This window comes from Chelonoidis abingdonii, chromosome 1, assembly GCF_003597395.2.
Source record: "Chelonoidis abingdonii isolate Lonesome George chromosome 1, CheloAbing_2.0, whole genome shotgun sequence".
NCBI classification, from domain to species: domain Eukaryota; kingdom Metazoa; phylum Chordata; order Testudines; family Testudinidae; genus Chelonoidis; species Chelonoidis abingdonii.
Genome location: NC_133769.1, coordinates 346,165,627 through 346,177,452, shown reverse-complemented (window position 1 = coordinate 346,177,452; position 11,826 = coordinate 346,165,627). Strand labels below are relative to the sequence as shown.

General features: G+C 38.0%; 1 protein-coding gene across 2 annotated transcripts in view; it reads right to left on the bottom strand.

The window, feature by feature from the left end:
* Positions 1-2,113: 2,113 nt before the first annotated feature.
* SESN3 (sestrin 3) overlaps positions 2,114-11,826 on the bottom strand; it is an 89,187-nt gene continuing 79,474 nt past the window's right edge. For both annotated transcript variants that reach the window (XM_075061729.1, XM_075061728.1), the window contains exon 9: positions 2,114-11,683. In XM_075061729.1, coding sequence (XP_074917830.1) covers positions 11,597-11,683 — 87 coding nt within the window. In that variant the 3' untranslated portion in view covers positions 2,114-11,596. The remainder of the gene's footprint in view (positions 11,684-11,826) is intronic.

Sequence of the window (11,826 nt, the reverse complement as noted above, 5' to 3'; positions counted from 1 at the left end):
TATTTACCATCTAGATTACAGAGATAAAAAAGAAAAAAAAAGTAAAAGTTTGCTTTTAAGATCTGTTGATTTTTTCCCCAGTTGAGGCTCAAGGGAATTGAGTCTGTACTTACCAGGGAATGGTGGGGAGAGAGAAAGAGGGAGGAGGAAAGGGAATCCCTTTGTTAGATTCACGGACTTGAATCTGTATTGCTCTGGTGAGGTGGAAACCTCTGTTTTAAGATTCAAGGATGTTAATCCCAGTGATCTTCTAGGTAACCCATGGAGGGAAAGCTTAGGAGAGGCACTGGTGAGGGAAAGAGTTTACTTTCCTTGTATTAAGATCCAGGGGGTCTGGAATCATTGGGGGTCCCCAGGGAAGGTTTTGGGGAGACCAGAGTTTATCAGGTACTCAGAATCCTGATTGGTGGCAGCGTATCAGATCTAAGCTGGTAATTAAGCTTAGAGGACTTCATGCTAGTACCTCATTTTTGGACTCTAAGGTTCAGATTGAGGAAAGTATACTATGACACAAGCACCCGATAGAATAAGGAGGAGCATGACTGCCTGTAGGAGATGGGGCAGGACAGCAGTGTTGGCATCCCTGCACAAGTAATGCCTCCATGCTGCTTGAGGGCCCAATCTAAATCTCAGCCATCAAGTAGCATTGCATCAGGCCCCAAAGTAGGGTGGAATAGGTCCTTTTAAAGGGTTAATCTGTCACCCTTCCTCACAGGGAGTAGTCCCTTACAGTCAGGCCCACTGATAGCAGCAGCACATAAACTGGTCAGTGTAAGGGTAGCAGAATTGAGCTCTAGACAAAGTTCCACTGAATTCTGCTGCAGGGGTGTGTGCTCACTAGCTAAGCATGATCATCATCAGAATTAACATGGTGCCAATAGATTGAGAGAGGCTAAATCACACAGAGAGGTGACTGCAGGCCAACTGAAAAAAAATCAAATCAATCTCTCTCATGGTGGAAGACTGTTGACCCAAGTCATTTGTCAGAATTTGAGCTGGGGAAATTTTTGCTAAGGGGCCTGTAACACTTCAGCTTTTAATCAAACAATTAGTGCAATTATGGAACCTAATCCTTAGGGATGGGGAATCCTGCTTCAGAGAGCATTACTTTTGTACAGTCATTGATCTTTAACTGTTTGCACCTTTGAATCTTTGATGCAGAATGTAAGAATACTAGGCTGCTTGTTAACAGCAACACAGACAGGCAACCTTTTTTAATTAGGAACCACTATATTCCTTTAAAATAAAGTCTATATAGCTTACCAGGCATGAACACGATAATGCCATTGTGACAATTATGGCAATTTCCTGCAAACCTTATTGAATTAAGTGGAGTATCTTTGGTACTAAATGAATTGTGTATCTATCCTTGTGGGCCAGAGATTTATGTAATTCCATGGGGGACGGGGACCCAGCCCTCCAGGAATTAAGAACAGCAGGAAGTGATTAGACAAATTTGTAATCCCTTTGTGAGCCCCTCCTCTAGTAAGCTCGATAGCATGCGTGTATGCTCTTTGATTGTTTTTCGTCTGTTTTCTCTAATGCTTTTACCTTAAGAATAAAATGTGTTTGCTTAGAAAGAGCTGAGTGTAAGTTATACCTGTGGCAATTCCACTGTGTACTATCTGAAGAGAATGCAAAAGCAGCCTGCTTAGGCAGCCTGTCTTTTCCTAGAGAGTTCCCAGTATAGGCAGGGGACTGTGCAGCCTGGAAATATCCTGGTCAGAAGGGACCCACGCACCTCTCCATCCAAGAGATGCAATGGTGGGGGAGTGGGATGCCTAGAGTGGGCCTTTGCTGGGTTGGAGCGGAATACAGGTGCGGTTGCTCTGAACTGCGACAGCCATCTCAGAAGTGGCAATCATGGTGCTTTCATTATGAGTATTTAATGATAGTGACTTAAGGAATGACCACATATTTTCTATGACCTATGTTCAAAGGACTAGTGCACATATCAATGTGATAAACCATGCCAACAGCACGGCAGCAGAAGAAAACCTACACAACTGATACAGCCTTTCAGAAGGCAGATTTTTGAAGGCAGGCAGAAACATACCTATGCAACAAAGTGTTTTCCCAACAGACATTAAATAAAAGACAGAACAGAGCACAGTACAGTTTTGCCAGTTTTATTGAACCAATAAAATTCCTACTGATAACAATGAAAGAAATTTCAGCAAGTATAAATGCAATAGTTTAACAAACCCCATTGTTCCGTACCTATAAATAGAATTTTCAAAAAACCTCATAAAAAGTGCAGATTTATGAATTGCTGTTAACACGTTAACACACATGATTCCTTTATTTAAAAAGGTGTTTTGTCTCTTAATTCACTAAAAAGTCCCTTCTGCATCTATTCAGATGAATTCAAGTCAGATAACTAAAAGCTAAAGAAAAAAAAAAAAATCCAGCTAGGTCAGTTTATTCAAAATCAGCAACACAGAAGGAAAAAGTTTGCTAAAAGCTCTTGTTGAATCCTGCAATGAACTCCTAAGTACTCACTCATCTAATAGGCATGCCATCTGCACAAGTGCATGAGCATTCAGGATCAAACTGAGGCCCAGCTTGGTGTTACCATCCCGCTGCCCTGGTAAGATGCACACTTAGGCCATGCCTACACTGGGCGCTTTACAGCGCTGCAACTTTCGCGCTCCGGGATTTGAAAAAAACACCCCCCTGAGCGCTGCAAGATACAGCGCTGTAAAGCCTCAGTGTAATCAGTACCACAGCGCTGGGAGTGCGGCTCCCAGCGCTGCAAGCTACACCCGTAGAGGATGTGGAGTATGTGCAGCGCTGTGAGAGCTCTCTCCCAGCACTGGCACTGCAACCACACTCATACTTTAAAGCGCTGCCGCGGCACCGCTTTGAAGTTTGAAGTGTAGCCATAGCCTGCTGGCTACCCATAGTATAAGTTGCAGCACAGGACAGCAAGAAGGCCCTGCAGGACTGCTGTTTCCCTCATACCCTACAGATGGATGGGCAGAGCTGGGTCCTTGACTCCATCCCTTCAGCTTGCCTGTCTAGCTGCACTGGTACACTGAGAAGAGTAGGTGGCATAAAGTATAAACCTGCACAGTTTACTTCCTCCCTGGAGTATGAGGCCCCAGGAAGGGGATTTGTTTCTCTCCAACTCACAATCACCGTCCTGGGCAGCACAACTACTTATTGCACCTTACTCCAGGCAGATTAAGTCACAATCTAGTCCAATTAAGTTAGACCCATAACAACCTTTGGAGACCTAATGTCAACTGGAAAGGAACATTATTTTCTCCCGCTGAGCAGGGCTTCTTGCACACCAAATTAAAAGTAACATTACTATTTTCAGTTTAATAAAACATAAAAAGGAAATCTCAATAGACTAACTATAGAAGATAATCTTGACTTGCAGGTCAGCACAAGGTCTAGGCAACACTTAAATCCCCCCATAACCCTATTTTGAGTGGTTGTGTGTGTAACACCGACAGACTCTGGTCGGCAGGTGGGATTGAACCTGGGACCTCTGGAGTTAAATGCAAGAGCCTTTACTGCATGAATTAAAACCCATATGACTCAGAGATTAATGAATCTGCTCTACAGCCTTAGCTAAGTGGTCTTGGTGCTGCTAGATGGGATAGAACACCACACCCAGGAGGTGCATGTGTTACATGTGGAACATATAAATGAGAAGGCTGTCGATTAATCACTGTTAACTTATGTTATTAACTCAAAATTAATCGTGATTAATTGCAGTTAACAATAGAATCTCAATTGAAATTTATTAATATTTTGACTTCAATTACAACACAGAATACAAAGTATACAGTGCTCACTTTATATTTATTACAAATATTTGCACTGTAAAAACTCAGAAATATTTTTCAATTCCCCTATTACAAGTACTGTAGTGCAATCTCTATCACGAAAGCTGAACTTACAAATGTAGAATTATGCACAAAAACCTGCATTCAAAAATAAAATAAATGTAAAACTTTAGAGCCTACAAGTCCACTCAGTCCTACTTCATGTTCAACCAATTGCTCAGACAAACAAGTTTGTTTACATTTGCAGGAGATAATGCTAACAAACTTGTTTGTCTGAGCAATTGGCTGAACATGAAGCAGAACTGAGTGGACTTGTAGGCTCTAAAGTTTATTTCTGAAAGCAATGTAACAGTTTTTTGGGCATAATTCTATATTTGTAAGTTCAACTTTCATGATATAGAGATTGCTCTACAGTACTTGTAATGGGGGAATTGAAAAATACTATCTTGTTTTTTTACTGTGCAAATATTTGTAATAAAAAAATCTAAAGTACAGTTTGTATTCTGTGTTGTAACTGAAATCAATATTTGAAAACATCCAAAAATATTTAAAGGTATTCTATTATTAACAGCACGATTAATTTTTTTCATTATGTGATAAATTGCGATTCATTTTTTTTAAGTCGCTGACAGCCCTAATAAATGATGCTTCCATCGATCTTCTGCATAGGGACAAATTTCACCTTTATGAATAGTATTTTCACTGATATGGCTGGGTAACAATGTGCTATAAACCACAGCTCTTCATTGTAACTGGAAAGATTTATGACCAAATGGATAGCAGTCTCTGCCTGAACTTTCATTCATAGAAAGAAACTTTGACCCATCCACAATCTATAGAGAGTCCTCATGACATTGCCATTAGTTCACTCCTCTACTACCCACATTTACAGCGATATTTTATCTACAGCAGGGTCTGTTTCACAAGAGCAGTTTAAAGTGGCTATGTTTATCAAATTTGCTAGTTTACAAATTAAAACCTATAAATACAAAGACTCTCACATACTGAACATTGTAACTTGTGTGAATCCTAAACTGCATCAATTAACTGTTAAAAGCTTATTCTACTTAAAACCTTACATAATACAAGAGACTGATAAGTGGCAGTCCTGTATGATCACACTGCCTGCCTCACATTAGCCCACAGTCATGTGCTTCACAAAAATAGAAATGTTACAGTAATAAAGCACAGGCCCGCAAAGGCATATCACAGCTTCTGATTACATTGGATAAAAAGTACCAAAGAACACAAAGAAGAAAAGGTGTTAATACTGTTGAATTAAAGAATAACTATAAAGATCAAACATGTTCACAGCATGCTACATATACTGCTCAACTTAAAATACGGTGAATACAATGTTGAACAAAACCAAAAAAGTAGCGGGCAGTGTGATTTTTGAATTGTGTTTCAGATACAAAGATATAGCATATACATTCACGATGTGGCTGTCCAGCAAAAACTGGGGTACAGATTTCAAGTTAAAATCCTATCTTGTAAGCTACAGTTTATATCCAGTTCTGTCATAATCAAGAAAGTATTTTGTGGCTGTGTGTATTTTCTCAGAGTCTCAAGACTGGAGCCCAAGTTTACAAGATCTCAACATTTATCCTACTTTTGGAGGTTTGTTGAGTGGCTGTACCTGTCCTGTCAGCATTAGTATATTGTTCCCTGTAATCACACAATACCTTTCCATTTATCATGTGTATTGGTGCGGGGCACTGTTTGAATCATGGTGACAATGAATTAAGCATGAAGAGGCACAACGTAAATCTGGATGTGGCAAAGTGTAGATGATAGTTAGTTTGGATGAATTTGGTGCCATTTTATCTACATCTTTAAAGCTGGACAGGTCTCTGATGCTCGATTAATTCTTAAAACTTTGTCTTGAAGTTTATAACAACTGCCAGAAATGAAGATTCAAACAGCAGTTTGTTTGTGCTTTCAAAAATTAAAGGCTGGCTCCCTCTACTCCTTTTTACTGCAGAATGATAAAATGGGCAAGATACCACAGTTACTCCATTGCAACCAAGCAACTCAAAGCCCTATCTTTTGTAAAGAAATCTCATTGGTGATCTTGGGGGAAAAATAAAGTGTTGCCAACATTTCCCCTGCATACAGAAGTACAATCTGTGTATTTTTATCCATTTAATGATATTTTATTTTAGGAAAGAAAAACACTGATTCCCCTCCTAATTTTATTACTTCCTTCCTGTTAACCAGCCGATGCTTAAGCATGTGAGTAACTTTATTCATACAAGTAAATTGACTCAGGTAACAGTATTTGCATGGTTAAGCCCATTATTTTGTATATTCATCAGTACCATAAGGACATTATAATGATATCAGAATAAGGAGCAAAACTTCCCACTGATTTCAATTAAAGCAGAACCAGGCCCCCTTAAATGGGGTAAAAAACCTTTGCTTTCTCAAGTAATCATAAGCAGATGTATTTATGCTTAGGAGTTGTCCCACAAGAAGTAAAAAAAAGATTTGTTCTAAAGGCCATTATGAAATCTACCCCATTTTTAAGGGGTTTTCACATAGTCTCAAGTGATTCCCTGTTGAAATTCATTTTAGTCTCTTACTCAGTTGTATAAAAGTATTTGTAAGAGAACGGAGTGGTCTAGTTTTAAAGCCCTTACATGGGCAAAACTCCCAAAGTCAAGGGCAGTTTTGCCTGAGAAGAGCCTTCATGAGTGGGTCAAGTGTAAGTACTAGTGGACTTCTTTTATTGTAGACAGAAGGTGCGTGAGGTAATATCTTTTATTGGGCCAACTTCTGTTGGTGAAAGAGACAAGCTTTCAAGCTTGCAGAGTTCTTCTTCAGGTGTTTTTATTGTAATCAGAGCCAGAATCTGATCCCAATTGCCCATAGTGAGTAGCACCCCTCCACGAGGGGTACAGTTGCTTCATATCATAAGGATGGCAAAATGTGACCCTTCGAAATAAAGCTCTGTTACGCTACTCTCCCTCCTGGACAGTTAGTGTGATTTCACTATTTAAAACAGGTACTTAATACTGAACTTTTAGGCTTTGACAGGCTGGAGATCAGAACTGGGAACTCATCTCAACATTTGGTAGGAGAGAGACCTTTTTGTAGGCAGGTTTAGCCATTGAAAAGAGGGGCTCAGAGCCCTTGGTGAAGAGCAGGAGGATTATTCAGCTGGACAGGAGATGGGAATGGGGTGCCTGTGGGGACCGACTGCATGGCCAAGTATAGCTGTTGTAAAGGTTAAAATAGCATAGAGTATGCAGATACTATTCAAGCATCCGCCCACTGCTCTGTCAATGCATCAGTCCTAATCTGGGACACCTCTGCTATTCTTGTGCTACATGTCTCCCATGCCTAAGGGGTGTGTGATTTTGTGATGTGTACAGCTTGCCAAACTCTTTCACTTGGGAAAGCTTTCTTGATATAAAATCTTCCAGAAGTGAAGAAACAAGTGGCTGCACCACTTAGGATGGGGCCTTTCCCTCTAATTTAAAAGCTGATTCTGAAAAATTTGATACTTTTGGCCTGGTCTTGTGGTTGGCAGCATTTGTGTGCCACAAGCAGAGCACCTGTCTAGATCAGCCAGGGGTAAGTTTCATATACTGATGGTTAATCCGTTACCCTCTTATTTATGCGCTGTGGGCCTGCTCTAAAGCCCACTGAAGTCAACACAAAGTCAACGGGTTTTGGATCAAGCCCTATGGCTATGAAGACCTGACACAGGCTGTATGCCCACTGAATCCAACGGGTGCTTGGTTCAAGTAGAGGCTGCAGAATTTACCTCCTAGAAGACAAGACTCTAAACTGGTCAGTCTGAGCACATCTGTTAGATTCATGTACTTATGGTGAACAAATGCATATGCAAGAGAAAGGATGTCAAGATTTTACTCTACAAAATCTAGCAGCCTACAAATTAACATCCTTTGAAAATGTTAATAAAACTATCCATGTCAATAAGCCAATGCAAATCACACTATTACTTTAACATCCAGGGAAACTGATTTCCATCCTACTAACTTTTGGCAACTGAACACCTTCAAAAAGCTGGTTCAGAGATGGAGATAGGCGCCTACCAGGATTTTCAAAAGTGCCTAGGTACCTAATATCCATTGAACGTAATGGGGAGGCATTTTGGAAATCCTAGTAGGCACCTAATCTGCATGTTTAAGTGCCTAAACATCTTTAAAAATCTGGCCCTTTGTCCCTTTCAATTTAAGCTTTATTATTAAAAAACCTCGTTTTTCTGATTTGTTCTAATATGCCTTAAATTTATGTATTTTTAGATTTGTAGATGATTTTGTAGTTCCCTCTTGCTAAAACATTCAACAAATTAGCTTATTTTTGTTGTTTTTTTTTTTAAAAGCTGATGGGGGAAAAAAAACTCTGGCCCAATTCTGCATAAATCACGGCAATATTCATGGAGGCATCTTATGCACTAGAACTGCAGCACCATGGATTCTGATGGATAAGTGAACTACAGAAGCATTTCAAAAATTAGTTCTCATGAGACTCAACTACAGTTTGAATCACCTGCTGTTACCAGAATTCATTTTAAACTAAGTAAAATACAATTTAAGCTATTATATGACTACCATCTCATGATGTTCAATTGCCAGTTTTATATTCCACAGAATACTGAGCTAATGCAAATGGCTCTTCTAACTTGTACTTCTCCCCACTTACTTTCATTATAGACAAAGTTTCGGAGAGTATTGTTCTGCACCTGACCAGAATACAACTATTTTTAAAATGCTCTTAAGGTTAATAAGCACTCCAATCGCAGAAAAAAAGTGATTCCCTATTTATAGCATTTCCTACAGTATCTGGTAAGTCATTACCCTAGTGAGCCAATAGCTCCGGTCTTCTCTTCAGCAGATTGGAGGTGATGCATTTGTCTTTTTACCTTGGTGAAGATTGGGATTTTGACGACTAAATGTTAATGCTGGTAAATATAAACCCCAGCAAGGGAAAGCAAAAAGTCAGTATCTGTGCATGTACTCCCATGGATTATTAAGGTACATTTCTGACAAAGGAAGTTAACAAGCAATGAAGTTTGAGGATTCACATTCACACGTGCATTTTTTTTTTTAAACAGTTGCACATTTAAGTTTGGCACAAAGTGAGCCTAAGGTGTAGGTAAAATATACGGTATAATTGTATACTTTTAACACCTGTCCTGAACAAACATCTATATTTTAAAAATATCACATTTTGAGTATAAAATCTAGGCTATAAATGATTATACAGTAAATTCAATACTCTGAAAAAGTGGAAAAACAGCATTGTAACTTAAGTTTGCATTTTATATAGAAAAGTTACAGCAAACTGGTTGTCAAATGACATTTCCCAACATGAAATGCCACACAGGCCATATTAGATTAAATATGGCACCTTCTGAAATCAAGTTTTGTTGTAGTTGCTTTTTTAAACTGATTCACTATGAAGACATCAATTCATTTACAGTTTATGTTTTAAAATCTAATCACATACTTTGCTGAGAAGGCAATTGAGCTGGAAAAGTAAATTCTGTAGCGAAAGATTAAAATAAAGGCACTAAAGTTTCCACAACTAACACTCAAGCTACATTAAAATCCTTATATTTCTGAAGAGGAATTAAGTGGTTATGATAGTTACCTAAAAGTAGTCTTACCTTCCTTTCAGAACTTAACTGTTCTTGAGAAATACCTGGCTTCTCATATCAAAGGAATTTCACTGTACAGTTCCCATCACTTAAAGGCAAAAGTTACTAACTGAAGAACATCCTTACCAGATATAATTGTTACAAGCATAAACTCACTAGGTGCAGCCACTATAGTTCAGTTGAAAAAGATTATAACAAGTTAAAGTCAAATCTAAGGTTATGCATACCAACCTCTCACCACTCGGTCTTAATAATCTTTGTAGTTGGCTATACAAGATTAATAAATCTTATTTATGCAATGTTTGAGATTCTGATGCACAGTTTGATAGATAGTTTCTTATCTTGTCTTAAAAAAATTAGTAATTTCTTTCTCACAAGGCTTTTTATGCAAATAGACTGCTGTCCAAAAGTGCAGAAAAAGTGTATTTAAAATGTACAATCATTTAGTTTTCCAATCTGGAACAGAAAGTTAAAGCAAAAACTCCCAACATGTCGTGTCACAGCAAGTTATTAAGAGAAGGAAGGAGGACAAAAACTAACTGTAGTAGCATACTGGTCCATGTTTGTTTGTTTTCCCTCAATGAAAGATGTAAAAATATGACGACTATGTTAAAAGAAAGCTATTCTGCAGTCTTCAATGGAAACGCTTTTTTACATCTATTACAATTCAGAGGAACTTTAAAAAAACCCTAACTGGTTAGTTTCTAATACATGTAAAAGCAAAATAAAAAGTCACCCTTCTTACAGTAAAAACAAAAGATTTTTTTTAGCAGTGACAGCTGTGTCCTACGGGGAAAGTTTAAGCATCAATTTAGGCACTTCACTGGTTCATTAACACAATCCAAAGTAAAGCTATAAACACTGAAATGTTGTGCTCTTAAAATCAATCTAATCAAGCAATACAAAATAATCCAAAAAAGTGTGACTTTTTGGCAGCTTAATTCTTCCCTTCCCCAATATTACCAGTTGTCCAAGTCCATTTTATTTTGTGACTGCTTTGGCACTTAAATATCAGATTGCTCAAGCCATACAAGCTAAAACAAAAATGCTAAGCCTTGGACAATAAAGAAATTGTTTTAAAATTTCTTTATGGTTGTATAAAAAGGGCACTTCAGTAATGACATAATAGGGAAAAGCTTGCTTTCTTTGTAGATATTGCACTTTTCTTTTGTTCACACACATTAATGCATAGAAACACAATTTTAGCTTTCAATATTAAAGTGTTCAGACACTATGAATGAAAAAATTCTAGGAAATAAATGTGTATAAACTACTAGGAAAAGAACAGGTATGATAGCCTTCCTTTGCTTTACTTAATTAAAAAATGCACTGGAGAAAGGAGAGTGCAAAAAAAATTTTTTTGGGTGAGTCTCTGTATTACATTTACAGGTACCAACTAGGTGAACTTGCAAGCAACACTACGATGAGCATGTATGCTGTAAAGAAGATTTGAGAGTGACTGTCAGTAAAACAAGATTATCCATGATTGAACCATAATATGTACAACTGAAATGGATAATTGTGAAACTTCTTTTGGAAAGAGGAAAGGAAGAAAATAACTGAATTTTGCATTTCAGTAGCATGCTGTAGAATTTATCATGGTTAATGTCACATTAAAACGTGGACAATGTTGGCATTATATTTCACATCACCTTCAATTGCTGTAGTAAAACAGTGCCTGACAAGTAGTCTCCAGGAGATAAAGAATCCAGTAGCCAGTTCAGCTTAATACATCACATGCTTCTCTCTACTAGCATTAGGACATTGTATTAAGATCTCTTAGAACATCCAAAAAACCTTTGCTGAATTCCACTAATCTGAAAAATGATTGCTTGAAAAGACAAACACTTTTTTCCTGTGTTTCAGAACGAAGCGCTAGAGCTGAGTATAACAAAACTAGTTTTAGGATTTTGACAAGTATCCTGAAATCCAACCAGAAAAAGTAGTGCTCCTCAGTGTTATTTTTGCTATCATTAGTAATGTTAAGCATCAAGAAAATAAAACACGTCATTGCACATTACAGCCGCCAAAAACACGGCTAAACTTTGACACTAGAGAACTGAGTATCTTGATGCTACATCACATACAGCTTCTGGTGTGTATCTATTTAAAAAAGGCCTTTACATATCAATTGAACTTCCTTCGCTCCCTCCGAATTGATACTTCAGGTCAAGTGACGAGTTATGGCACGAAGGGCATATAGAAGTTCTGCTTGCATACGGGCTTCCATTAAAAGTAGATTTACGTGGACCTATTTAAAATTAAAAAAAAATTAGTCACTTAGTTCACCATTACATATCAACAGGCAGAAGAGTTTAATCACCCAATTGGCACAGATTTAGATTTTTGTGCCAAATGAAAATAACTGCATCACGTCTCTGTACATTCCAGTGC